The 26,437-nt window shown below is 43.2% G+C and overlaps 1 protein-coding gene across 2 annotated transcripts in view; it reads right to left on the reverse strand.

Annotated features, from left to right (window-relative positions):
• Window positions 1-26,437, reverse strand: part of acvr1c (activin A receptor type 1C) — a 112,324-nt gene that overhangs the window by 11,894 nt on the left and 73,993 nt on the right. The window contains exons 3-5 of one of the 2 annotated variants that reach the window (XM_084122778.1): window positions 15,942-16,184; window positions 9,687-9,917; window positions 661-828 (exon numbers count right to left, since the gene is read on the reverse strand). In XM_084122778.1, the coding sequence (XP_083978904.1) occupies window positions 661-828; window positions 9,687-9,917; window positions 15,942-16,184 (642 nt within the window). The remainder of the gene's footprint in view (window positions 1-660; window positions 829-9,686; window positions 9,918-15,941; window positions 16,185-26,437) is intronic. The other variant, XM_084122779.1, reaches the window with a different exon arrangement.

Raw genomic sequence — 26,437 nt, forward strand, 5'->3', positions numbered from 1 at the left:
GCAGATTCGGTATGGTTAGGCATATGGAAAAGTAAGGTCTCATAAGGCAGCATCCATTTATGATAGTTTTGAGTATGGTAATAAAATGATCTGCACAAGTTATGGTCGATGTGGCAGTCTGTCCGGTCAACGAAAGGAGATAACATCTAATTTCAATTATAGGCCTATTAAATACCCGTATAAATATTTCCATTTTTCTTCGATTTTCTTGTAAATGTATACTCTCCGATGTGATGGAAATAGAGTAAAGAATGGGTTCACAAAAAGGCGGACTCAAACTCCGGTCAGTCACATCTAGAGACCTATCCACTACTCTCCCCGCCACTACTCCTGTTTCTGAATGGATTTATTTTGTAATTTAGTCGGTGAAGTTAGTGTAAATAGACACTGTTAAAGATATTTTTAATTGTTCAACTGTTAATTGTAACAAATAACTAATATTACCTGACTAGTCTTACATATTAATTACATATTACATTTATTCTATGATTAGTATTACACATGCATGTAACTAAAAAATATGTAACTAAAAAAATTACTAGATTGTTTTTGTTTTTTTCAGAGGAGGATAGACTTCCACTGCTGAGTGAAGGTTTTATCCTCCAGAGAAACGAGAACAGAAATGAAAAAAAAAAATCAACTGATGCATATGATCAACACCTTGGGTGCCAATAATCTCCATGTGCAGGTGGGCGATACCGCTGGAGATGGACAGTGCCAGAACTATCACTCCCTCCACTGATACCGTGTATCTGTTCAGGTAATCAAAGAGAGACCCATGCTCATGATATTCAGACACCAGCCACAGCTGTGTCCATGAGCCATTATCTGAAGAAAGACAAAATAGACAGATTACAATACAGGACACCCAAACATGATGGACAAGAACATCCAAAGTGATTTGAAAATATATCTCAAAATGCAAGTTTTGATTTAATGACTCATATGTCAAGAGGTATAACCATCATGAAAAAAACATGTTTTCATGAAAAATTGTAATCATTACTTTCGAAAATGTTTTCAAGTACATGTCTTTTTATCAACATAAAAAAAGCATGTTTTCCTATTTGTATGATTTGTATGCATTTATAATTCAAAGTAAAAAAATCTGGACAAAGATGACTGTCATATCATTGATCCTTTAACAATGGTCAGGTTATCTGTGCTTGCTTTGAAACTAAAGCTATTAAAGATAAACTACCAAAAATATGAAAATTCTTTTATCATTTACTCACCAAAGTAAATCAAAGGTTTTTTGTTTTGTTTTTACCATTGATTTCTGTTGTATGGACAAAAAAAAAACAACAACACTGAAACATGTCTCAAAATAACTTCTCATATGTGACAAAAAGAAAAGAAAGTAAGAAATGTTTGGAACAACTTGAGGGGGAGTAAATAATGACAGAAGTTCATTTTTGGGTAAATTATTTGCATTGGTTTGGTAACCTAAAGCAGTGCTTCTCAAACCTGTCCTGGAGTACCCCCAGCACTTCACATTTTAGATGTCTCCCTAATCAAACACACATCAACTCATCAGCTGGTTAGCAAAGACTCCAAGACCTCAGATGGATGTGTCAGATAAGAGAGACATCAAAAATGTACAATGTTAGAGGTACTCCAGGACCAGGGTTGGCAACCACTGAACTAAAGCATGTGGCATGAGGAGTAATAGCTCCATGGCCCTGTTTAAACCACAGCGTTTTGGTCAATCCGATCACAAGTGGAGAACGCTAAATACAGGTGTAAACGAGGTCTAAAACGGTTTGAGCTTGTCCACTTTCGACCATTTTCAGGGGTAGTTGAAATTGCATTCAAATTGCTTACAAATTCAAATTCAAATTGCTGAAAGGTCAAATGCGTTTGAACAACCACAAAAGTCAGCATACTCTTTGACTACTACCTAATGCGTAAACATTATGGCAAGAGCGCAAGCCAAATAAAAAATTTGTCGGCTGAAGACCTTAGTTTTATTTGAAGACGAAAAAAGTACCAAGCACAATGTTCTCTCACCATTCCTGATTCTAACACGCACTCACCACACGTTCACTGTGGTCTTGTGGCTAGAAACAAAACCTGCTGCTCTCTGTATGTATTTCCCGTCATCTCATATGTAAATTATACAGGCTTATTTTGTTAATTTAATCAAAAGATCTGAAAAAAACTCATATACCCCTCCCCTCAAAGAAATCAGGACAGAAGTGGTGGAAAATGGGCACAATAGATGGATTAAAACACCAAGTGTAAACTGTAGTGTGTCTCCCTTGTCTACTTGTGATCTGATCTAAACATCTAAATACCAGGTGTAAACAGGGCCTATGGGAACACAACGGGTCTTTAGCCCATATAGAATCATGCAATATTACCAATAAAGCATCATCACCAGTGCCTCAAAAATGATGCGCTCACACTACCATTCTTTCTCAATGAAGGAAGCCATCAGCAAGACTGAGGAGTATGGCAAGCTATGCAGTCTTGGCAAATGGGTAATGTGTTGGGTATTGTGTATTAAGTGAAGGTATATTGTAATATTAGTATTTGTGCAATAATTGATGTATGTCATTTTGGGATAGTTACACTGCCGTTCAAAGGTTTTGGATCAGTACGACTTTTAATGTTTTTAAAAGAAGTCTCTTATGCTCACCAAGGCTGCATTTATTTGATTAAAAAAGTTATTTGTAACAGTAATATTGTTAAATATTATGACAATTTAAAATAACTGTTTTCTATTTTAATGTATTTTAAAATGTAATTTATTCCTGTGATCAAAGCAGAATTTTCAGCATCAGTCTTCAGTCTTACATGGTCCTTCAGAAATCATTCTTATATGCTGATTTGATGCTCAAAAAGCATTCATTATTATTATCAATGTTGAAAACAGTTGTTTACCATTTTTTTCAGGATTCTTTGATGAATAGAAAGTTCAAAAGAACAGCATTTATTTTAAATAGAAACTTTTGTAACATTATAAATATCTTAACTGTAACTTTTTATCAATTTAATTCATCCTTGATTAATAAAAGTATTGTTCCCTTTCGAGGGAACTCGCGATGCGTCAATGACGCTTTGGGAACGCTTCTGCGTGATTGCATCTGAAGCACTTGTATCAACTAGTCCAATGGCGAGAGTGGGCGTCACGGGCGGGTGACGTGACGACCAGGAAAGGATAAAGGACATCCGGTTTAGAACCGCGCCAGCTTCTGTGCCTCAGCAAGCGCTCTGTGTTATACTGTCTGTGTTATTTATTGTTGTCTGTCACAAGAATAGATATTATGGCGAACAAAACAACCTTAGATCGTGTGTTCCTCCCTGCCCTCTGTCTTTACGGGTGGGGATACACACGATGTATGTGTTGTTTGTTTGGAACGGAGCATGTTCTGTCAGCGCTCGAGGGTGCTGACTACGAGCATTGCGAGTTACTATCGTACTCGCTCCGTTCCCGCTTGTCACTCTTGTCTTTGAGGAGGGTGTTCAGGCCCGCGTTCCTCGCAGTACCGACCCCGTGTTGCCGAGGCAGCACGGAAGTTGGTATTGTGGGTTCGCAAATGGATCTCGCGGAGAGGTTAGAGACGGGCTCCGCCTTTTCTCTGCTTTTATCCGAGGGATCCAGCGCTCTCTCTCTGGGATCTGAAGCCCGCGCCGCGGCTTCTTCCGTCCTAGTTAGAGAGCCCGGTGTTTCAGCAGTCTATCTCTGAGGAGGCAGAGTGCTGAGCATCGATGCATGTTCACAACCACAAGCATATAATATATATCTAGACAGGAGTATAGGGAGCAAACAGCTTTGGATTGTGTGCTCCTCCCTGCCCTTGCTTCATAAAAAATACGAGTGGGGACGCGATCCATGTGTTGTTTGTTTGGGAGTGGAGCATGCACAGTCAGCTCTAGTAAAATAAGGGGACTGACAGTGTTCATTCATAAATTCCTGACGTGTAACATTTGCACTATCGAGAGTTTAGCTCTGCTCCCGATGGCTTTCTTCTCGAGGAAAGAAAGTCAATAAAGATTATTTGGCTCGGATTCGCGTTTGCTGAGGCAGCGTGTAGATTACGGCCGGGACAGCGCGTAGATTTTGCTGTTTGATTCTGAGGAATTAAATAAGTGGGCTGCATTTAAATTTGGTTATCTGACTTTCATTAGTTAGATTCATGTATAAGTTCAGCATTTCATCCAGACTGTGTAACTTGTCTGGTTGATCTTTTACTACATTTAATTTGGAGGAATTAAATGGTAAAATTATGTGCTGAGCATCGAGTTAAGGGAATTGAAGATTCTCAATCTCCTGTGTACAATGAGTTTGGAGTTTATAACTTCGTAAATGGGGCTGCTGGGCGGAGCAGCACTAGCCATTAACAAACTCCTTGTACAGACAGAGTGTCATTTCCTGTGCTCCCCCTCAGAAAGATTGGGGACCAGAATGGCATTCTCAACAGAAGCCTTTAAAGCAGAAGATGGATCTGAGGACTGTTTTTCTGTGAAAAAGGCTTCGGCCAAGGTCCTGATGCCACTGGTGTCAGACCTCTGGGGGCAACCCCGACCGGGGTGGAGCGGTGTTCACCTCAGTATACGGTGCCCGCCCCACCTCGGTGCCCTCAGGAGGCCGTTCTGCCAACCCCGCCACCCTTGGTGCCTCGGGGCGCAGCGGTCTCCAGCGAGCACATGGCTCAGTGTCATCACGACACCGTGTCAAACTCACACCCCCTTAGGGGGGTTCAAAAACAGTCAGTTCGGTTGTTTCCTGCCAGGATGCTTCAGGTCACCGAAGTGGCTGTTACAATAACATCAGAGGCCAGTCTCGAGAGACTGGTACCCTTAGTAGATTTTCTGACAGAGTGGAAGAATCTGCCGAATATATCTCCATGGGTCCTGCAAATAGAGAGAGGTTACAGAATCCAGTTTCGTTCTCCTCCACCTTGTTACAACGGGTGCTACTCGTGTTAGTACATCCCGAGCAGGCTCTGGTAATGGAGCAAGAAGTAGAGTCTCTATTAGCGAAGGGAGCTATAGAGCAGGTGTACTCGCCCGACAGAGAATCTGGGTTTTACAGCGCTACTTTATTGTTCCGAAAAAGGATGGGGGGTTGCGTCCCATTTTAGATCTCCGTCTGTTGTATCGTGCAGTCATGAAACTCAAGTTCAAGATGCTCACACTCAAACAGATCGTGACTCAAATCAGATCCGAGGACTGGTTTGTCACGATAGATTTAAAAGGCGCTTACTTCCATCCTCCCTCTACAAAGGAAGTTCCTGTGGTTTTCTTTTGGGGGCAAAGAATACCATTATCGGGTGCTTCCATTCGGTCTAGCTCTATCACCCTGCACGTTCACAAAGTGCGTAGATGCAGCTCTGGCCCCGTCAGGCTGCAGGGCTACGCGTTCTAAACTATATCGATGACTGGCTGATTCTGGCGGAATCAGAGCAGTTAGCGGTTCGGCATCGAGATGTCGTCCTCGCTCCGATGAAGAAATTGGGGTTGAGACTCAATGCCAAGAAGAGTGTGCTTTCTCCATTACAGAGAACCACTTTCCTTGGTGTGGTATGGGATTCAGTCACGATGCGAGCCACACTATTGCCCGTTCGTGTAGCTTCTATCCTCACAGCCACAAAAGAGTTGAAGCTAGGCCAGTCACGCACTGTAAAACAGTTCGAGAAACTGTTGGGCCTCATGGCAGCAGCGTCCAATGTGATACCCTTTGGCCTACTGTACATGAGACCCTTGCAGTGGTGGCTCAGAACCAGAGGGTTGGTGGTGTCTCCGCGCCTTGGTTATATGGAGGAAATACTGGTTCCTATCTCACATGAGCAGTCACGCACTGTGAAACAGTTTGAGAAACTGTTGGGCCTCATGGCAGCAGGTCCATTGTGATACCCTTTGGCCTACTGTACATGAGACCCTTGCAGTGGTGGCTCAGAACCAGAGGGTTCTCCCCGAGGGGAAACCCACTTCGTATGATCAAGATCACGCAGCGGTGTCTCCGCGCCTTGGTTATATGGAGGAAATACTGGTTAATTTCCCAGGTTCCGGTGTTGGGAGCTCTTTGACATCGAGTTGCTATCTCGACAGATGTTTACCTCACCGGCTGGGGAGCGGTAATGGGAGGCCGCTCATTCCAGGGCCTGTGGAGGAGTCATCTTTTTTGGCACATAAATTGCCTGGAGATGATGGCAGTCTTCAATGCGTTGAGACATTCCTCCCAGACCTGAAGGACCTTCATGTGCTTGTCCATACAGACAACACATCGGTGGTCTCTTACATAAATATGTTGGAGCAGATATCCTGTTGAGGCAGGGGCTGAGGCCCGGGGAATGGAAGCTCCACACCGAGGTGGTGGAGCACATTTGGGGGGTTTATGGTCAGACACAAGTGGATCTCTTCGCGTCTCAGGATACGACAATTCACCATGACGTCACAACAGTAATAGACGTTCTTCCGGGTGGCAAAAGCCGAAGCGTTCCTATGACAACGCTAGTAAATTGCTTGGAAGGGAGGCCCACCATCGACAGTAAAAATGTAATAAAAATAAAAAAATCACAAATGAAAAATTTGTCAAACAATCGAAAAACACTGATTGGTCGATATTATGTATGAGGAATATACATTTAGGTAAGTTGCGTGAGAAAATGGATGTGTAGTGAGAGCGTGTGAAAAGTGACAATTGTATGAGGCGCCACGTAGGATTTAAATCAAACTTCGCTTATCAATACATACATAACACACGTGCATATACACCTATAAATTACCCGCATATACATGTAGGCTATTCTATTGGATGTTCAAAATACATATATGAAATACTCGTGCACACTCGACGCACGCATACACCTATAAATACTTTTAAACTTCCATGCATATACACCTATAAACACTCGTCTCGCACATACATATACACTCGCAGCACGCAGACACACCTATAAACACTCGCACATATAAACTAGATGCGCGCATACACATCCATATAACACTCGCGCATACATACAAAATAAAACGTGGATGCATGCTTTAGTTGTGTAGGCTATAGCCTATGTATGCGAGTATTTATAGGTGTATGCGTGCGTCAAGTTTATATGCAATATTCACAAGTGTATATGCATTCATTACTAACATAATATGTATTGGTATGAATTTCATATTAGTGTGCACGTGTATTTCAAATATGTATTTTGAACATCCAATAGTATAGCCTACATGTATATGCGGGTAATTTATAGGTGTATATGCACGTGTGTTATGTATGTATTGATAAGCGAAGTTTGATTTAAATCCTACGTGGCGCCTCATACAATTGTGGGAGTCTCACGGTCAGTGCGTGAGAGTGGGCAGCCTTCTTTTACTTCAGGCAGTGACTGACTGGCAATGAGTCTCTTCATCAAAAGAGACAATTTACTAATATTAGTTTCGAATTTCTCCGGCGGAAGATAAATGCTCTGCTGTGATTTTGTAGATGGACCGTTTTGAGAATACACGAAGCAGAGTTGAAGGGCAAGCAGGGTTGGCAGCAGAAATGTAAACGTTGGATGAATCATATAATTTAGGGGATCGTTAAGATTTCCTACTTTTGACGACACGACGTCGCTATAACCTCCTCACCCACAGGAAATCGATAAAACCCTACACATTTTGCTGTATATCTGGCAGCGCAACCCCAAACACAACACGTTTTCATCATCGTTTCAACTTTGATCAACAACAATGTTTTTAACTATGTAACTGTTGCAGTCGCCGGCTGGATCTCTTCAGTTAGTCAGTGGAAGCCGCTCGCGTTCTGCCACCCGGAAGTTACTCGGCGCCTATTGTTTACAAACATTCTGAAAAGGCCTATACGACGCACGGTCCACTTTGGTTATCCCTCACACACCCAGCTCCCTTGGGGCTGGATGTTGTGGTATGGACATGGCCGAGGCTATGTCTGTACATCTTTCCCCGATTACTCTGCTCCCAGGAGTTCTGGAGAAGGTCCGCCGGGATGGATAATTATACTACTAGTAGAACCGTACTGGCCGAGCCTACTGGTTCTCGGACCCGGTGTCTCTCCTCGACGGCTCTCCCTTGGAGATTCCAGTCAGGAGGGACCTTCAGTCTCAAGTGGATTGGGTGATCTTTCACCCAGCTCAGAGATTTGGATCCCGTGGGTTTGGCCTCTGAGGGGGCCCAACTCATTGACTTTGGTCTCTCAACTGAGGTTGTGGAGACCATACTTCACTCCAGAGCTCCTTCCACGAGGAAACTTTATGTATTAAGTGATGGGTTTTCACTTCATATTGCGGGTTTCGGACAGTGGGGCCCAGTTTACTGCCCGATTGGTACAGTGCTGGAGTTACTGCTGGTTCATTTTTCCGCAGGGTTATCCCCTTCCACACTGAAGGTGTATGTGGCGGGGGGGGGGGGGGGGGGGGGCCTTTGGTTGTTTCTTCCGTGGTGCTTTTAGACCAGGATAGGAGTATGGCGGCTTAGAAGCCTTATTATATATGTAGATATCCCTGTAGGATGTGGTATGTGGCAGCCTGGTCCTCTCCGTTCACATTCATAGGGTTTTGCTACTTCGACCTGGGTGCTTCCCCAGGTTCTCAAATGCTCTTGTCTTAGTTGTGCAGTATTCACACAGACAGGTTCTGTTTCGTATGGCGTATTGGGCATTCTCGTTCCCAAAGCGTCATTGACGCATCGCGAGTTCCCTCGAAAGGGAACGTCTCAGGTTACAACTGTAACCCTAGTTCCCTGAGAAAGGAACGAGACGATGCGTCACTTTGCCATACTTCCTACATCCCTGTGATCGACTTGCTTCGGCCCTTTTCGAAGCTAGCGCGGTTCTAAACCGGATGTCCTTTATCCTTTCCTGGTCGTCACGTCACCCGCCCGTGACGCCCACTCTCGCCATTGGATTAGTTGTTACAAGTGCTTCAGACGCAATCACGCAGAAGCGTTCCGTCTCGTTCCCTTCTCAGGGAACTAGGGTTACACTCGTAACCTGAGACGATCCCCCCCCCAGGCATGTTTTTGTGGCATGTATGGATGAAGTGTAACTGAACAGTGAACTTGTATGTTGACCTGCTCTCTCGATTGCCCAAAACAAATTTCTCCTAATGGAGATAATAAAGGATAAACTAACTAACTAACTAACTAACTAACTAAGTTATGTGGTGTTTTCATTCTTGCAATTTTTGCAGTGCAGACAGTTTGACAATTCATTATACACTGCATGAGCAGAGCCACACACTTACAAAATACCATTGTGTTCCCCCAGAAGAGAATAGTTCACTCAATGAATCCAATCAAAATGATGAGTCCAATAAAATAGAACAAAAGAATGACACACTACAAGGGTCAGATAAACTGCTTCCTGAAGAAGAGAAATCTGAGTGATGGTGCAAGCAAATCCACTGGTGACACATGCCTCAGTGGGTGGTGTAAGTGGCATCAGCCAATCAATTGATTTTATTCTATACCAGCTTCAGACAATCATCACACCTGGAGCGTGTTTCCATAGCATCAGCTACTGATGCAGCATCAAGTGAACCTATGAAATTAATCTCCTGTCATGAAATCTTACACAAATTTTTGTATACAATAAAATGATAACTAAATATGTTTCTTGTTATATGCAAGAAAACAATTCAAACACACAACATGCCTCGTTCTTACATCAATTTTCATGCATTAATGTGATTTTACACCAAAATCCCTTCATGTGATACCTTTGTTATCAGCGGCGATAAATCCCAAAATATTCTCGTGGCGTAACATTATTGTCTGATAAATCTCAGCCTCACGAAACCAGGAGCGCTCATCTCGTGATGAGAAGATCTTCACAGCGACATCCTCCCCCCTCCATTTGCCCCTCCACACTTCCCCGAAGCGGCCCTTTCCAATGCTTTCCTGGAGGACAATGGTTCGAGCAATCGTTCTCTGGACCAATAGGGGCAATCCTGAGAGAATATCACATAAACTGTCAGCTAAAGGGTTAACAACAGATATATGTCCATACACCTGTTCAAATCTCACTCAACTGCAAAAGAAAATGTATATTTATGATGATTCATTAAAATCATTAAATCATATCTAGCTCTTCAAAAATTCTGTCATTTACTCATCTCATGTGATTCAAATATACACTGTGTTCCAAATTATTATGCAAGTGACATATCAGCAGGATTTAAGTACAATAAACATTCAGATTTTAGTTTTTCAAAGAAAGTGCTTGTTTTATTAAAAAATTGTTTGCCAGGTTAGCTACGTTAAATAGTTTGCCAGGTATTCTTATTTAAATGGAAAACCTACTTAAAGAGGTTGTTCCACATTATTAAGCAAGTCACAGTTTTCATGCAATTTAGGGAGGAAGAAATATATTTCTGAAGATATTTCAGAAATGCAACGTTATGCATGACTGCCAGCCTGCATAGAGAGGTTCTTGACGTTCTCGTTTGCTATTTGAAATGAGTATTTCTTAATGAGCATTTATCTGACCGAGTTCATCTGAGCTCTAAATGTCTCACAAATCTTTTGATAGTTTGATCATCTCCATTCAGTTTTTGCTAAATATTAGTTGTTTTCATGCCTTTTGCAAGACGTTGCACCATGTCATGCTTTTCATCTTCAGAAAGCTGAAAAGCATACATTGTATAAGAACGTCTTGGTTACTAGTGGAATCCCTTTTTCCTTTTTGGAGGGAACAGAGACGTTGTGTTGAAATACCGACACTAGGGGTCACTCTTGGGAGCCCCTAACACCTCTGAAGAATTCAAAAAAGGCCAATGGAACTGGTGTGTGGAATTTGCATGTCTGGCCACACCCCATACATACGGGACTATAAGGCGGCCAGCATGCATCACACACTTCAGATTTGTTCTTAGGAGCCAAGATGGCGTCTCAACCTCTTCAGTGGCAGTTCAAAGTTGTGGCAGGAGGGACACAACGTCTCCGTTCCCTCTATCAGGGAACGAGGGGAACACTAATAACCGAGGCGTTCCCTTTCTGTCGGTCACTTTCGATGTTGTCAAATTTACCGACACTAGGAGTCTGAAGAAAATGTCATTATTTAATATTATTTAAGTATTATTATTCTTTATTAGTATTCATAATCATTTGTAATCGTATTTTGTGAATCACGGTGTGCTTGGGAGAGGTAGACTGTAGATTGCATGAACGTGTGAGAGAAAGAGACAAGATATAAGTTTCAATGCATATGTTGACTTAACGATTCACTATACATTTAATTTTAAATAGAAACCAGATGTTCCTCTGGTTATGTCAGCAGCGTATAAAACCCAACCTTTTTGTCCAGAGGAACAGGGAAAACTGGAATGAAGATCATCTCTCCAGAAAATTGTCTTTCTCTCCTGTCTCGACATTTTAAAAAAAGAGAGATCTCTTGGCAAAATAACTGGTGTCCGGTCCCGTGAATTAAACAACAATGGGGAAAAAGCTATACTAAACACCACAACTATTGAACTGTGTCACGAGACTTGGCGGTGCAGATGCAGGCAGGCCTCCACGTGCCAAAGCAGTTGTAGCTAAACTACTCGCAACCTTCCAACGCTCAGGGTAACTGACCTCAGGTTTCCGTATATCAGAGGGAGCCCCTCACCTCTGGGAAGAGGCTGTTCAAAATAAAGTTGTTGTTTTTTTACGACTGAGTAAATCTGGTTGTTTCCTTCTCATTGAGAAAGGAACACTATGGATACCACATCCTGCCCAAATGGGGATGATAGTATGTGGAAAATACATCCTAAGGAATCACCAGATGGGGGAGTATACTACATAGGAAAGAGTCCCTGTGGAGGGCTCCACCTGATGAGGGGGAGACTACCGGCCACAACAATTGGTGACGGAGCTAGCTCCATCCAGGAGAAGACACTAGGTTCACTGATAGGGAAACTGAACAGTGGAAGAATGCATCATATAGGGTCACCATTAGGGAACCACTACATACGGAGCACTAGCCCGATTACCAGGGCTTGCCTGAAAGGGCTATACCACGAGTAATGGGCCTGGTGGTGAGTTCCTCCACTGAACTCACTACCGTCAAGTGCTAGGAGGTAGAAAAGATGTTCTGGATCACCAAACCTGAGGAAGTCTCTGGGACAAAAAGGTGCACGTAACCACCTCAGAAAAGGGGAGGGCGCCTATGCAAGCACTGCACCCAACCAGTTGTCCAAGTTTTACCTGTTGTTACCCAAGACTCAAGACGAAACTGGTTCCATATGGAGATTATAGAATCTTGCAAAGGTGTTGGGTATAGCCCTGCCTGCAGCTTTACATATGTCTGCTAATGAAACACTGCGATACCCCTAGTGGAGCTGTTTGGAGGTATTGTTCCCCTTCTGCTGACCCCCAAAGCAGACAAAGAGCTGCTCAGATCTTCTGAAGCTCTGTGTGCGGTCCAGGTATATGAGCAAGGTGTGCACTGGACACAACAGAGACAGGGCTAGGTGTCACTCATATAAAGAGGGATTGCTTTCAAGTTTACCACTTTGGGCACATATCTGGGCTGGGGTCTCAGGACCATGTGAGAGTGTGTTGGCACGAAATCCAGGCACAAGTCACTAACAGAGAAGGCTTGTAGGTCCTTCAACCTCTTGATGGAGGTGAGCGCAATCAGGAGATCTTCATAGAGAGGGCACTAAGCTCAACTGATTGTAAGGGCTAAAAAGGATCTTTCTGTAAAGCATGTAGGACCAAAGAAAGATCCCAAGAGGGGATGAGGTGAGGGCTTGAAGGATTCAACCTATGTACACCTCTCAGGAACCTAATAATCAGGTTGTGCTTCCCCAAAGACCTGACACGCAAAGTAGGATGGAGGTGGACAGGCATTTCTCCAAGCCCTGTCTTATCCACCTTGGGAAAATCAAGAAAGTGTTATTTCTCGGCATCCTGCATCTTGGCAAGGTTTAGCCATAGGTAGTGCTCCTGGACCACAAGTGTGGACATAGTCGGTTGCAGAATGCAGTTCCTGCATTACCTTTGGGTCAGAACCTGGTAGACTTGCAGGATGGCCATTGCATGCAGTGTGGACTTACAAGCTTTGGATGGGGGCCTCAGACAATTACTTCAAGTGGCGGCATTTTGCAGGCATTAATGCACTATAATCGCACACTCAACCTGAGTTGAGTACCCCACCATCGAGGGTAGTGAGGACGGAGGAACCAGGGGAACACAAGCATGCTAAAGGAACGGGAGGCCCACAGGGATTCACCTGGAGAAAACTCTCCCATTGTAACCCCCAGATTGCCCTCAGAGCTCACCACCACATGACACGCATGACACGCATAGCATCCACAAATGCTGTTTCAGGAGGAGCGCAGCCCATTCACTGAAGACAGTGCTCATGGCCATCCTGCAACCAGAAGGAAAGGGAAGGAACACCTTCTTTAAAAAGACACGATCTGCCGTGCAGCTCTTTTAGAGGAATTCACTCTTTTATTAAGGACAATGCCTCTTTCAGATCACCACTGATGGACCCAGGGGAACTCCCTGCACTTATCTGTGCAACCCGTTGAGAGTGACCACTGATGTGTACTTTGCTTCCAGCAGCAGTTATAAGGTGAATGGAAATATTGCTTCTCATGAAGAGACGCTGTGCTTAGGCTCCAAAGAACAAAGCTGAAGTGTGTGATGCACGCCAGCCAACTTATACGCCTGTATGCATGTCCGGGGGCATGGCCAGACATGCAAATTCCACATGCCAATTCCATTGGCCTTTTCTGAATAAGTCAGAGGTGTTTGGGGCACCCAAGAATGACCCCTTGTGTCTGTATTTCGACACAACCTCGAAAGTGACTGACAGAAAAGGAACTGTGACTTACTTAAAAATGTGGAACAACCTCTTTAAGTAGGTTTTTTTCATTTACCTGTCAAGAAGACCTGTCAAACTACTAAACAAACCTGTCTGAGATTGATACCAGTAATCTAAAAAGATATGATAAATAAAACAAACAAACACTTTCTTTGAAAAACTAAAATCGGAATGTTTACTGTATGAAACCCTACTGATATGTCACTTGCATAATAATTTGGAACACAGTGTATTCAAACATTCACATATAACAAAACAAAACAAAAATAATCCACATGACTCATCTCATATGACTCATCTCATATGATGTCATACAAAGCGTTGTATGAAGAATAGATGGAAATGTACATTTAGCAGGCACTTTGATCTAAATTAACTTACAGTGTGTGCATAATTTTAAAGTCAATATTCTGATCATTTTACCAATTCCAAACCACATCAATCTTAATAACTACTATTGATTTTGTATATAATCATTTATAAGTGATATATATTTGTTAACTGTGAAAAACACCTTATGTTCAGGTAAAATCTAACAGGTAAAAGTGGACCAAAAAAGAGAGTTTTAACTCATACTGAAAAGTCAGAAATTATTAAATGCCCATGAGAAGGATGCAATACTACAGAAATTGTCAAATAAAGGTGTAACCATTGGACAGCAAAATGCTCATTGGGTCAACAGAGTCACACAAAAAACAAACAGGTTAAGAAGAAAAGATGCATGTTAACTGCAAAAGACATTAAAGAGTTCCTGGTGGTTTCACAATTATTATTTTTTATTTTTTTGTCTCCAGTGCCATTATTTTCCAGAACTGCAAACTACTTGGAGTCTCCAGAAGTACAAGGTGTCAATTTCCCAGGGACTTGGCAAACTGTGTGTTCACACTGCCGCCGGCAAGAGTGGCAAAATTCGCTCTCGCCACCCTGCCAATGACGCCGTAGAAAGATTTGTGGACGCTCTGAAGTAGATCGAATGATTGGTCTTCTTTTAAACTTTATTTAAAGGGGCCGTAAAGCAAACATGCATGTTGATCGTTATTTGCGCAGACTGACCAAGTAGGGTAAAAGTTAACCTTTTGGATCTTTTAAATGTGAAAGTAAGAAATTGATCGATGGAAAGAACTTAATTATAGTGACATATTTGCTAACTAAATAAACCATTTAAAAGCCATTAAAAGCTAATTAAAAGCCATTTGTGTGGTGTGGCTTTTGTGTTCATGGTTAAGTGCTAATCTAATAGCTAATCATGCTAATCTAATAGCTAAAGTGCTAATCTAAAGTTCTAATCATGGTTAAGTGCTAATCTTGCATTCCCGCTGAAAAACAAGCGTTCTAGCGCAAAAATGTTGCCTATAAATAGTGTTGCACGCCTTCTTATCAAATTCACATGATCAACCTCTCCTCTATTTTGCTTGGGAACTAATGTGGTCGGAACCAAAGTTTACAGGACTGCGTTCTCTGGAATCCTCTCAAGCGGAGGACATTCTACATTACCAGCAGCAGCAGCAGCAGCAGCAATAATCAACAGCATCAGCAATAATCTACAACAACAGCAATAATCAACAGCAGCAGCAGCAGAACAGATCTATTCCGCCAAGACCAAATACATTAACATTGTCATACCATGCTAAAAATCTTCAGAGAGTTGTCATGATAGAAATTATTTATATGTATATTTATATACAAAATAAATATAGTTGTTAAGATTGATGTGGTTTGGAATTGGAAAAATGTTCTTGGGGGAAAAAAATACTTGCATAATAATTGTGCACGCACCTTATAAATGAGGAACATCATCTGACGAGAAGTTATTCACACCACTTTCATGATACTTTCATGTCACTTTTATGGTGATTTTTGCCAATTTTGGAGCTTGACAACATTTGTTCTCATTCACCATTATACAGAAACATTTTATTATTAAAAAAATTCTCCATTTGTGTGAAGGAATAAAGAAATTGAACTGGTTTTGGAATCACATGAAGGTGAGTAAACAATAGAATAATTTTCATTTTTTGAGTAACCTATTCTGCTATTTTTTTTATTTTATTTTTCCATATTCATGTTATTAAGAAAAACATATGATAACTAACATTTGAGTAGTCTGTTTTGTTTTTGTTTTTTTGTTTGTTTGTTTTTGTGCACAGCCAGCTCTCACCTGAACCAGAACCAGAGGTGCTCATGTCATAGATGAGCTCTTTCAGGCATTTGTCAGGTGACACCAGAGTATGGTCATCCAGGGGTTCCTCTGGATCCTGTTTGTGGGCTTTAATGTGTGTGCACCGCAGGTTTTGTATGGCACACATTCCCAGAACGACACCTACACACACCAGGCACGACGGCACAAGAATTACTGCTGCTAGTTCCAGCCGACTCCAACCAGACCCCTCAGGTGGCGGCTCTGCACCAACACACACACACACACACATTTGTTTCAGTATATGAATGAGGACATCTCATGCAAAAAAAATTTATGTGGTGATGATACTATCTATCTATCTATACCAGTCATTACCAGAAAAAAATTTAGCCTATTCGGAAGTCTGCTACAGGAATTGTGTAAGGCGGATTAGTTTGAAAATATATAACACGAGCCATACCAGCCTGGTTTGTGCCATGTTTTGTGTTTGTAGCTCTAGAAGCAGTTACTCTTAAAAATGTAGGACCTCAGAATAATAATTCCGGTAACTAGATAAAAATTATTTTGTCATGGCAAACTTTGATGATGGCTTCAGAAAGCCTAGCTAAAAAGTTTGAAGTAGTTTTAAAAGCTTGAAGTCTGAAGTGGTTATAAAAGCTTGAAGTGTGAAGCAGTTTTCAGTTTGAAGGAGTTATAAAAGCTTGATGTTTTAATGTTTTGAGACAACCTCTAAAAGGTTCTACTGTTTTCTCTGCCATCCTCCTGACTAATGCTTACTACCAAGTGCCACTGCATGAGGACAGTCGTGACCTCAAGGCCTTTATTACTCACAACAAACTATTCAGTTTTTGTTGTGTTCCTTACGGATTGGCTTCAGCGCCTGCAGCAGTTGGTGATGACCATCATCCTGACTGGCTCGCCAGGATTTGAAAATTACTTGAACGACATTATCATCCACCGATGTGACATGTCTAAGCATGACAAAGCACTTCAAGCAGTCTTACAATGACTAGAAGCTGCTGTGTTGCAGCTCAGTAAGTGTCAATAAACCAGCCTGCTGTTCTTAGATCATACTGGTTTCAGCTCAATGACAAAACTGTCAAGTCCCACCCTGCTCCTCTACAGCCAGTGCCACTGCCAGATGTACCATTGCAGAAAGTGGCTATGGTCAGGCAATGGCACTGATGCATCTGACAGCAGGTTTGCTATAACATTAACTCATTATTACAGCAAATGGCCTAGGACCTCCTTTACTCGCACTGTCACTACGGATTCAGTTATTTCTGTCATCAGTCTTCAGCAGCCATGGAAATCCATTGAGTGTTGTTACTGATAACGGTGTTCAGTTTACGTCTGCTGCTTTCGCTGTATTTCTGAAAGGAAAGAATATTTGTCACCATCGTTCCTCTCTCTACTACCCAGCAGCTAATGGTGCTCGAGAGAGGTATAACCGTGTTCTCAAACACACTGTTCAGATGGCCATCCAGCAACATCAGCCATGGAAACCTGTGGTAACTGACTTCTTGCAGGTGTACTGTGCCACTCCACATGCTGCAACTGGTACTTCACACTTTTAGCTCCTCTGTGGCAGGCAAAGGCGCACAAGGCTGTCTATTTTGCCATCTGCTCCTGTGCACTCACCAACTAACATGACTGTTCGCCAAAGGGCTGCAACACAAAATGAAAAAGTACACTGATGCTAGAGCAATGTGCTCACAACCCTGTGTTTTCTGGATCTTTTGTGGATGTGTCTACATTGTCGATGCCACTCTGACATTCTATTCTTTCTTTTTTTTAAGGGGAAAATGAGGTGTTCATGAGTGAATTGTGTTGTGGACTACTATTTTGGAAAGGAAGCCTGAACTGCTGTGTAATGATGTAAGGTGTGTGGAGAAAGTGTAAACAAAAGGTGGATGAAGTTCGCTACTCGTGTCTCATGTGCTTTATTATTTTAAGTCAAGTCACCTACATTTATATAGAGCTTTACAGTGATAAAAGGAAATGAATGCAACAAATATTGTTTTGGCTGTTACAACAGCCTAGAGCTAATTAGCTAAGAGCTAATCTAGAAGAGCTCTAATTTTTGGATTAATTAATTTCTGTTGTGAAAATCATTAGTTATTAACTTAGGGGCCGTTTATACGACACCGTTATCAACTGAAAACAGAAAACGTACTCTGTTACCTGCGTAACCTCGGTTCCCTGAGATACGGGAATGAGTACTGCGTCGCTAGACGCTGTTATGGGGAAAACTCCTTTTTCTCCGAATTCTGAAGCCTTTTTAATCACGCAGTGAAACTGCAAGGCCATTGCTTCGTGCAGAGTAATAAAACGAAGTGAAGCTGCACAAGCCTATGGCAGAGGAGCCCACCAGAGCGTGACAATTTGGGCGTGGCATCTCGCTATAAAGCAGGCGATCTGGCATAGGACACTTAGATTCAATTCGACTGAAGCGACGAACAGAGTCGTGCAGCAATATAGCATGGCCTGAAACGCAGTACTCATTCCCGTATCTCAGGGAACCAAGGTTACGTAAGTAACCGAGATCGTTCCCTTTCGATACTTTACTCGTACTGTGTTGCTAGATGCTGTTATGGGGAACCAATACAATACAGTGCTATGGCTGCGAAACGACTAATGATATACTTGGCCTTAAGCCCTCAGCAGAGCCTAGAGGAACCAAGACATAATAGGGAATACTAATTTCGCTAGAGGCTCTGACATAAGTCGGAGCCACCTAGGAACGTAAACCAGGAAAAACTCAGAGGTCGATCCTGCCCTAGAAAATCGTTACAAGAAAACCTGTATGGCCTAGGCACTACAAGGGTCGAGAGCTGGTCAGGTAAGAGAAGGCAATAGCCTGTTACCAGTGGCCCAGACCGTGTCTAAAAGAGGTGGAATGCTCTATGTATATTCTCAAAGCCCCAACAGGGCAGAGTAAATGCAGCTATCGTTCATCCATGGAGGGAGAAAGTGATGAGAGGGAAATGACCTGTGCTCTGAACAGAGTAGAAAGCACCTTAGGTATATAACCATGCTTTGGTTTGAGGACGACTTTGCAGTCGTTTGGCCCAAATTCCAAGCATGAGGCGCTAACAGTGTGGTATGTCACCCACAAGCTTGAACGATGCTAGCGCTAGCAGAAGTATGGTCTTTAGCGTCAGCAGTCGCAGGTTGACTGACTGGAGTGGCTCAAAGGGAGGGCTCCTGAGAGCCCTTAGCACTGTAGACAAGTCCCATGTAGGGACGAGGCAGGTTCACCTTCAAGAAACGAACCACAAGGATGTTCCTGCCCACAGTTTGGCCAGCCACAGGGGCGTGGAATGCTGCTATGGCTGCCACATAAACCTTGAGCGTGGAGGGAGTGCGTCCCTTATCCAGCAGCTCCTGCAGCAAAGACAATATCAAATATATGTTGCAAGAGAGAGGGTCTGTGCTCCGAGCTGTGCACCAGGCAGAGAACACAGACCATTTAAGGGCATAGAGATGGGGCTCTAGCCTCGGAAATAGTGTTTAAAACTCTCTCGGGGAAGTCCATAGGCTCTCATCGAGAGGCCAAAAGTGCAGTGCCCACAACTCCGGCTGAGGGTGCCAAATCGTCCTGTTCGCCTGAGAGAGGAGGTCCCATCTCAGAAGGATGGGCCACGGGGCTGCTGTGAGCAGCTGCATCAGCTCCAAGAACCATGGTTGGTTCCTCCAGAGAGGGGCCATGAAGAGGACTACATGTTTGTAGTCCCTGATTCGTCTGATGACCTGAGGGACCAGTGCGATAGGGGAAAAAGCGTATAGGAGAAGGCTGGGCCAGTCGTGGGGCCAGCACATCCCTGCTTTTTGAGAAATAAGTTTGACAGTGAGAGTTGCCTTCTGTGGAGAAGAGATCAACCTCTGCCTTTCCGAGAGATCTTTCATATTTTGTGATCGTCAAAAATCGTATTCATCGTATTTATGTCAGAGACCTGTCAGTGCTGTAATTCAGCTGAGCACTGTCAGTGAATGCAGCAAGGCGAGACTCGCACTCTGGTAGTGAAAGCGCTCGTCTTCAATGAACATGGCTTGCGGGGGTGGAGCCGGCAAGTGATGCGCTCAGGTGTTCGGCATTTTACAGCAAACGCCGGTGAAAAAAATGCTCTTTCAGAAGGAATATACTTCATAAGTCACAGGGGAGAACGTCACGTCATATCCAGCTGAACTGTAATCAGCTGAGCGTTGTCAGCGATGAGCTCGCTCTCGCAGCACGCGCAGCACTGAGGATTTCCCTCTGCTGCAGGAAAAGTGAGACACGCGGGATATAGACGGACATGAGCTCACTTAGTCCCGTTCACTCAGCCTTGTAACCCATTGTTTCTTTATCTCAGCTTGAGAGAAAGAGAGTAGTGAGAACGAGGAAGGAGAAAGCGTTCTAGAGAAAGCAGTTCGTGAACGCAGCGAGGCGAGACTCGCACTCTCGTAGCGCTGGACCTCAATGAACACGGCTTGCGGGGGCGGAGCCGGCAAGTGGAGGTTTGGGCATTTTGAGGTTTGGGCATTTTGAGGGCTCAGAGGTTTGGGCGTTTTGAAAAATGCTCTTTTAGAGAAATAAGCTCTGTATACTCATCTGATAGAAGTAGGGGAGGAGCATCATTCTTAGAGATGCATAGGAAGCTAGCTTCTCATAGAAATCGCTGGATACCAACAGGGGATGCAGCCGAATCAGCTCCTTGCAGAGCACCGGTATATCAGCTAGATAGCAGATGCTGGACCTGAGTCAGCTTATCCGTTGCGAGGGCTTATTCAACGGTGAGAAGGCTTCTTTGGCTTAAACTCAAAGTCCAGCGAAGAGATAGTCATCGTCGTTGAAGGAGAATTGATCTGAGTATCCTATGCCAGATCACCTGCTTTATAGTCAGATGCCACGCCCAAACCGGCGGGATTCTCTGCCATAGGCTCGTGCAGCTCCGCTGCCTCGCCATTGGTTAATTTTATTACTCTGCACGAACCAATGGCCGTGCAGTTTCACTGTGTGACTAAAAAGGCTTCAGAATTCGGAGAAAAAGGAGTTTTCCCCATAACAGCGTCTAGCGACGCAGTACGAGTAAAGTATCGAAAAGGAACTTTTAGTGCATGGCCGTTCATTTACAGTATTTTGGTGGCCTGAGAACGCAAATTCAAACAGCAAGCATTTTCATAAAGTTTTCATACAGAGGGGAAAAAAAACTTGTTGTGAAAAAAGAAAGAAACTTTTGTCGTGTCGATGATGCCTTCATAGGGGATAGTCTAGTGACACGGTCTCTGTTGACACTTCAGAGCTGCGTTGTGGTTGTGTCTAGGCTCAGGTCCTTCATCAGATCTGGATATGGGCCGGATCTGGCTGACTATGGTAAACCTCGGGATAAACAAAGAGACTAATATTAGCATAGATGCCATTCTTCTTATGATGTAACGAGTACATCAGGTGTTATGGGAAATATTCCCGGTTCCGGCTGACCTAATTTATGTAGCCTAACAATCATTTTACGTAATATGAATAATATAAATGTATAATGTTTTATTTGTGTGCCAGGTTAAAGAGATGTGTTTTAGTCTAGATTTAAACTGACAGAGTGTGTCTGCTTCCCAAACAATGCTAGGAAGAGTTTAGGTGCTAAATAGGAAAAGGATCTACTGCCAGCAGTCGATTTTGATATTCTAGGCATTATCAACTGGCCAGAATTTTGAGATCGCAGTAGACATGAAGGACTATAATGTGTTAAGAGCAAGGGCGATTCTAGGATTTTCATTTTAGGGGGGCTCAGCCCCCAATGAGTGTATGATTTAAAAAAAATAAAAAGGTAACACTTTAGTTTAGGATCTAATTCTCACTATTAACTAGTTGCTTATTAACATGTATATTACTAGCATATCAGCAGTTTATACTTATTTATAAAGGCAGGGTTTTATAATCACTGAGGTCCCGAAAGTGAGGTAGTTACGGGGGTTCAGGGATTTATTTTGTAAGCAATAGCAAAAATATCCCTTACAAAGGGATAGCAATTTTGTCTGTGTCAGTGAAGAAAGTAAACATAGGGTCAACTGAACTTATGAATCATTTTCTCAGACACGTAAATTTCCTGAAGGCTACCAGGAAAGCTAGGTAACTAAGTTTATTAAATTCATTCACAATATGTACACATTCATTATTGATATTATGCTTAATACAGGGCCGTAGACAGGGCTTTATAATCACATAGGTCCTAAATTTGAGGTTTTTAGGAGGTACAACATTTTGATTTCTCTGATTTACATATGTGTATTTCAAGATGTTTGAAGGCCAAAAAATGATAAGAAATAGCTTTAAAAATGTCAGCGAGCAGTAGATTATTTGTCAATACCTGTTCTCCTCTCATCTCCATCACTCTGACTTTTTCTCTCAGTCTCCTTACCTGCCCTGTCTTTTCCCCTACTTGTCACGGTTGGTAAATCCGCTGTCTCATTCTAGTCTAGTGTGTTTGTGGGTGTGTCTCGTTACGTTCATTGTTTCGGGAGGGCATGGCCGCCAATCATCCTGATCAGCGGCAGCTGAATGTCATCTAGCAGCCTATTTAATGCCCTCTCTCCTGTCTCATGTTGTCAGATCGTTGTTTGAGTATTCCTGTCTTCGTGCCTGTTCCTGTTCCCTCGTGTTTCCTGTGTACTGGATTCTGGATTACTTCACCTCTGATCTCACCGTGGATTCACCATCACCATCACTCTGCACCATAGGATTTGCCTGTCTCAGTCCCTGCGTCACGCTCTCCTGCTGTTGTGTTCCTGATCATCGATCTTCCCCTTTGAGAGACTGCATTCAGCGCTGGAGTTATTATTGCATCGATCTGTCTTTACCATTGAGTATTTGTTATCTAATAAATACATCTTTGCACTTGCATTTGCTTCCGTCCAGTTTATCGTTACAGAACGATCTGACCAACCATGGAAGCAGCAAGCGCGGCAACGTTTAAGGAGTTCGTTGACCACAGCAACGCCATGATGGATCAGCAGCAGGAGAGTATATCTAACACCAGACGCGCTGTCCAACCGCTCGTGACGCAGGTGTCCGGGCTCACCCAGCAGATCCAGCTTCTTAACGCTCCCACTGTGCCGCCCACACCGCCCGTTCCCCCCGTCATACCTGAGATAGGACATCGTCCAGAACCACGTCTACCTGTTCCTGAGAATTATGCTGGTGAGCCTAATTTTTGTAGAGCGTTTCTCACCAAATGTTCTATGCATTTTTCGCTACAGCCTAAGACATTCGAGACTGAGGAATCCTAACATTACTGAAGGGAAGAGCGGCTCTGTGGGGAACGGCGGTGTGGGAGAACCAAGACCAATGTTGCACCTCGTTCCACGCACTAGCCGCCGAGATGAAAAGAGTCTTCAACCGGGCGGTAGCAGGCAAGGAGGCTGCCAGAAGACTAGCCGACCTAAGACAAGGAAGCTCCTCGGTGGCAGACTATTCGATCGAGTTTCGCACTCTGGCGGCTGAGTGCAAGTGGAACGAGGAGGCACAGTGGGATATGTTCCTGCATGGGCTGGCCGACCGTGTTCAGAGGGAGATGTACATGCTTGACCTGCCTCCTCATCTCAACAGGCTCATCGATCTGGCACTGCGGGTGGACGGCCGCATCAACCAGTTGGACCAACATGTTCACTCCGTTCGTACCCACGGAGGCGCCGGACCTCGAGGCGGCATGGAGGAGAACACGGTCGGTCCAATCAACGATCACGAGCCCATGCAGGTGGGGAGAGCCCGGCTTTCCCGGGAGGAGAGGGAAAGGCGGAGATCCCATGGACTCTGCCTTTACTGTGATGGCCACGGACATTTTCTACACTCGTGCCCGGTAAAAGAGCAAGCCCGATAGTAAAGTTGAGGCTACTATCAGGTGGGATCTCCGCCGGGAAGTCCTCACCATCTACCCTCCTTCCGGTAAGACTGAGATGGGCCAACAACAAGACACACACCTGCCAAGCACTTGTGGATTCCGGGGCCGAGGGGAACTTCATGGACATTCACCTAGCACACGAATTACACCTCCCCATCTCGTCTCTTCCTCACCAGATCTCGGTAACTTTCTGGACATTTAACCTTTTTTTTTTTTTTGTCATCCTCTTCATCTTTTGGAAATGTTATTTTATACATGTTATACATTATATAATGTTGTTGCTATTTTTCTTTTCACAAATCTGCCTTATTATAGTATGGTCCTGTTTTATATAAAAATCTGAGTGTTTTTTTTTGGGGGGGGGGTTGATGTCTTGTTATATTTGTATCTTAAGAAAAATTCTGCCCCGGTTCCTCCCCCGCCGCGACTCGTAGATAGGGAACCTACATATTCGGTACATCGTATTCTGGACTCGAGATGGAGGGGACACGGATTCCAGTACTTGGTGGACTGGGAAGGTTACGGTCCGGAGGAGAGGAGTTGGGTGCCTACAATCGGCAGGTAGGGTCGTCTGGGAACGCCAGGAGGCGTTCCTAGGAGGGAGGGTACTGTCACGGTTGGTAAATCCGCTGTCTCATTCTAGTCTAGTGTGTTTGTGGGTGTGTCTCGTTACGTTCATTGTTTCGGGAGGGCGTGGCCGCCAATCATCCTGATCAGCGGCAGCTGAATGTCATCTAGCAGCCTATTTAATGCCCTCTCTCCTGTCTCATGTTGTCAGATCGTTGTTTGAGTATTCCTGTCTTCGTGCCTGTTCCTGTTCCCTCGTGTTTCCTGTGTACTGGATTCTGGATTACTTCACCTCTGATCTCACCGTGGATTCACCATCACCATCACTCTGCACCATAGGATTTGCCTGTCTCAGTCCCTGCGTCACGCTCTCCTGCTGTTGTGTTCCTGATCTTCCCCTTTGAGAGACTGCATTCAGCGCTGGAGTTATTATTGCATCGATCTGTCTTTACCATTGAGTATTTGTTATCTAATAAATACATCTTTGCACTTGCATTTGCTTCCGTCCAGTTTATCGTTACACTACTAAAGCAGAGCTTTTTTAATTTACTGAAGGCTACAAATTGTATTATATTAATTCTCAATATGTACACATTCATTATTAATATTGTGCCTAATATGATGAAAACGGCTTCGTTAATGTTTCTTGTCCCCTCACAATGACACAGTAAACTAATTATTACATTACATGTATCACGTTACACAGGCCTATTTTCAGTTCAAAATGGTGAAATTAGACAAAAGTTTATTAGTTTGCCTGAATATTTGTGTTATTCGTTTAACATTTATGACCTAAAACAGCAGTCAAATGTGAAATGTTTAGTTTAGCTGCTAAAATTCGCGCTCTGCAGCTTCTGTGAACATAAAGCCCAACTACTTTGATTTGATTGGTCATCTCAAATATTTTGACATTGACGAGCAGTGACAGACCTATTATGTAAAATTCACTTTTGTATGGTGTTTGGACATAAATGTGTGTTGGCAGTGTGTGTACACAACCACCCTACAGTAATAAAAATCCACTCACTCCTTTTTTTTTAATCCCCATAAATCGTAAGCAGTCTCTCCAAACAGCCCGTTTTCAGAATGTGGCTTTAGTGACATCACTAAAGCCACAGGCCCCGCCCACGAGTGTTGACTGACACTGCCGTTATAACTTAGACCCGCCCTGATCGAGTTCACTGCGAGTTGTACACATCAGCCATTGCTGCAGCAATGCACTCACGAGAAGCGTTGAAGCATCTCCCAAGCGTTGAAGGTGTTGTAGCTGGATGTATTCATTCACATAGCTCTCTCTATTTACTCTTGAAATCTGCCAGCCACTGAAGACGAGGTGGATTCATTTTGTTTTCAAAGAAAATGCTCCCTCAACTATACAGAAATGTATGCAAGTTACTTATGCACTTCTTATACTTTTTTCTCAGCTCTAACAGTGATTTTCTGAAGAAAAACTGATGCTTCATCTTTTGTGTGACATACAGTAAACTTTATTAAACTCATCAGTATATTTTGTGTCATCATTCAGACAATTCAGATCGTCAGAAAGAGTCCTACAGCAGGCTTGCATTAATAGTGTATACAAGCAATGCCAAATAGGTTATAATCGTAATTAAACTAAACTATACCTGTTCCAACATATATTCTATGACTCTGTAGGCATGTTTATGGTCGAAATGAACACCATTACTGTTACTGTCTGTTTTATTATTATCATCTTCCCTGTTCTGGCTCTGATAGCGGCTGCTTAGGCTCCGCCCCCTGTGCCATGAACCAGCAGCTCATTAGCATTAAAGGAGAAGCACTAAAACAGTGCGTTTTTCACAGCCCCCAAAAATGATGATTTAAACGTGCTGTAAATAAAATTCTGTTGGGTATTTTGAGCTAAAACTTCACATACACACTCTGGGGACATCAGAGACTTATTTTACATCTTGTGAAAAGGGGCATAATAGGTCCCCTTTAAGTTCATAGTTTTTTACGGTTTTGGATGATCTTTTTTTTTTTTTTTTTTTTTTTTTATTGATTGATTGATATATATACAGCGGTTAAATTGGGCCGGGGCTCTCCGGG

Source organism: Abramis brama, assembly GCF_963993115.1.
Source record: "Abramis brama genome assembly, chromosome: 8".
NCBI classification, from domain to species: domain Eukaryota; kingdom Metazoa; phylum Chordata; class Actinopteri; order Cypriniformes; family Leuciscidae; genus Abramis; species Abramis brama.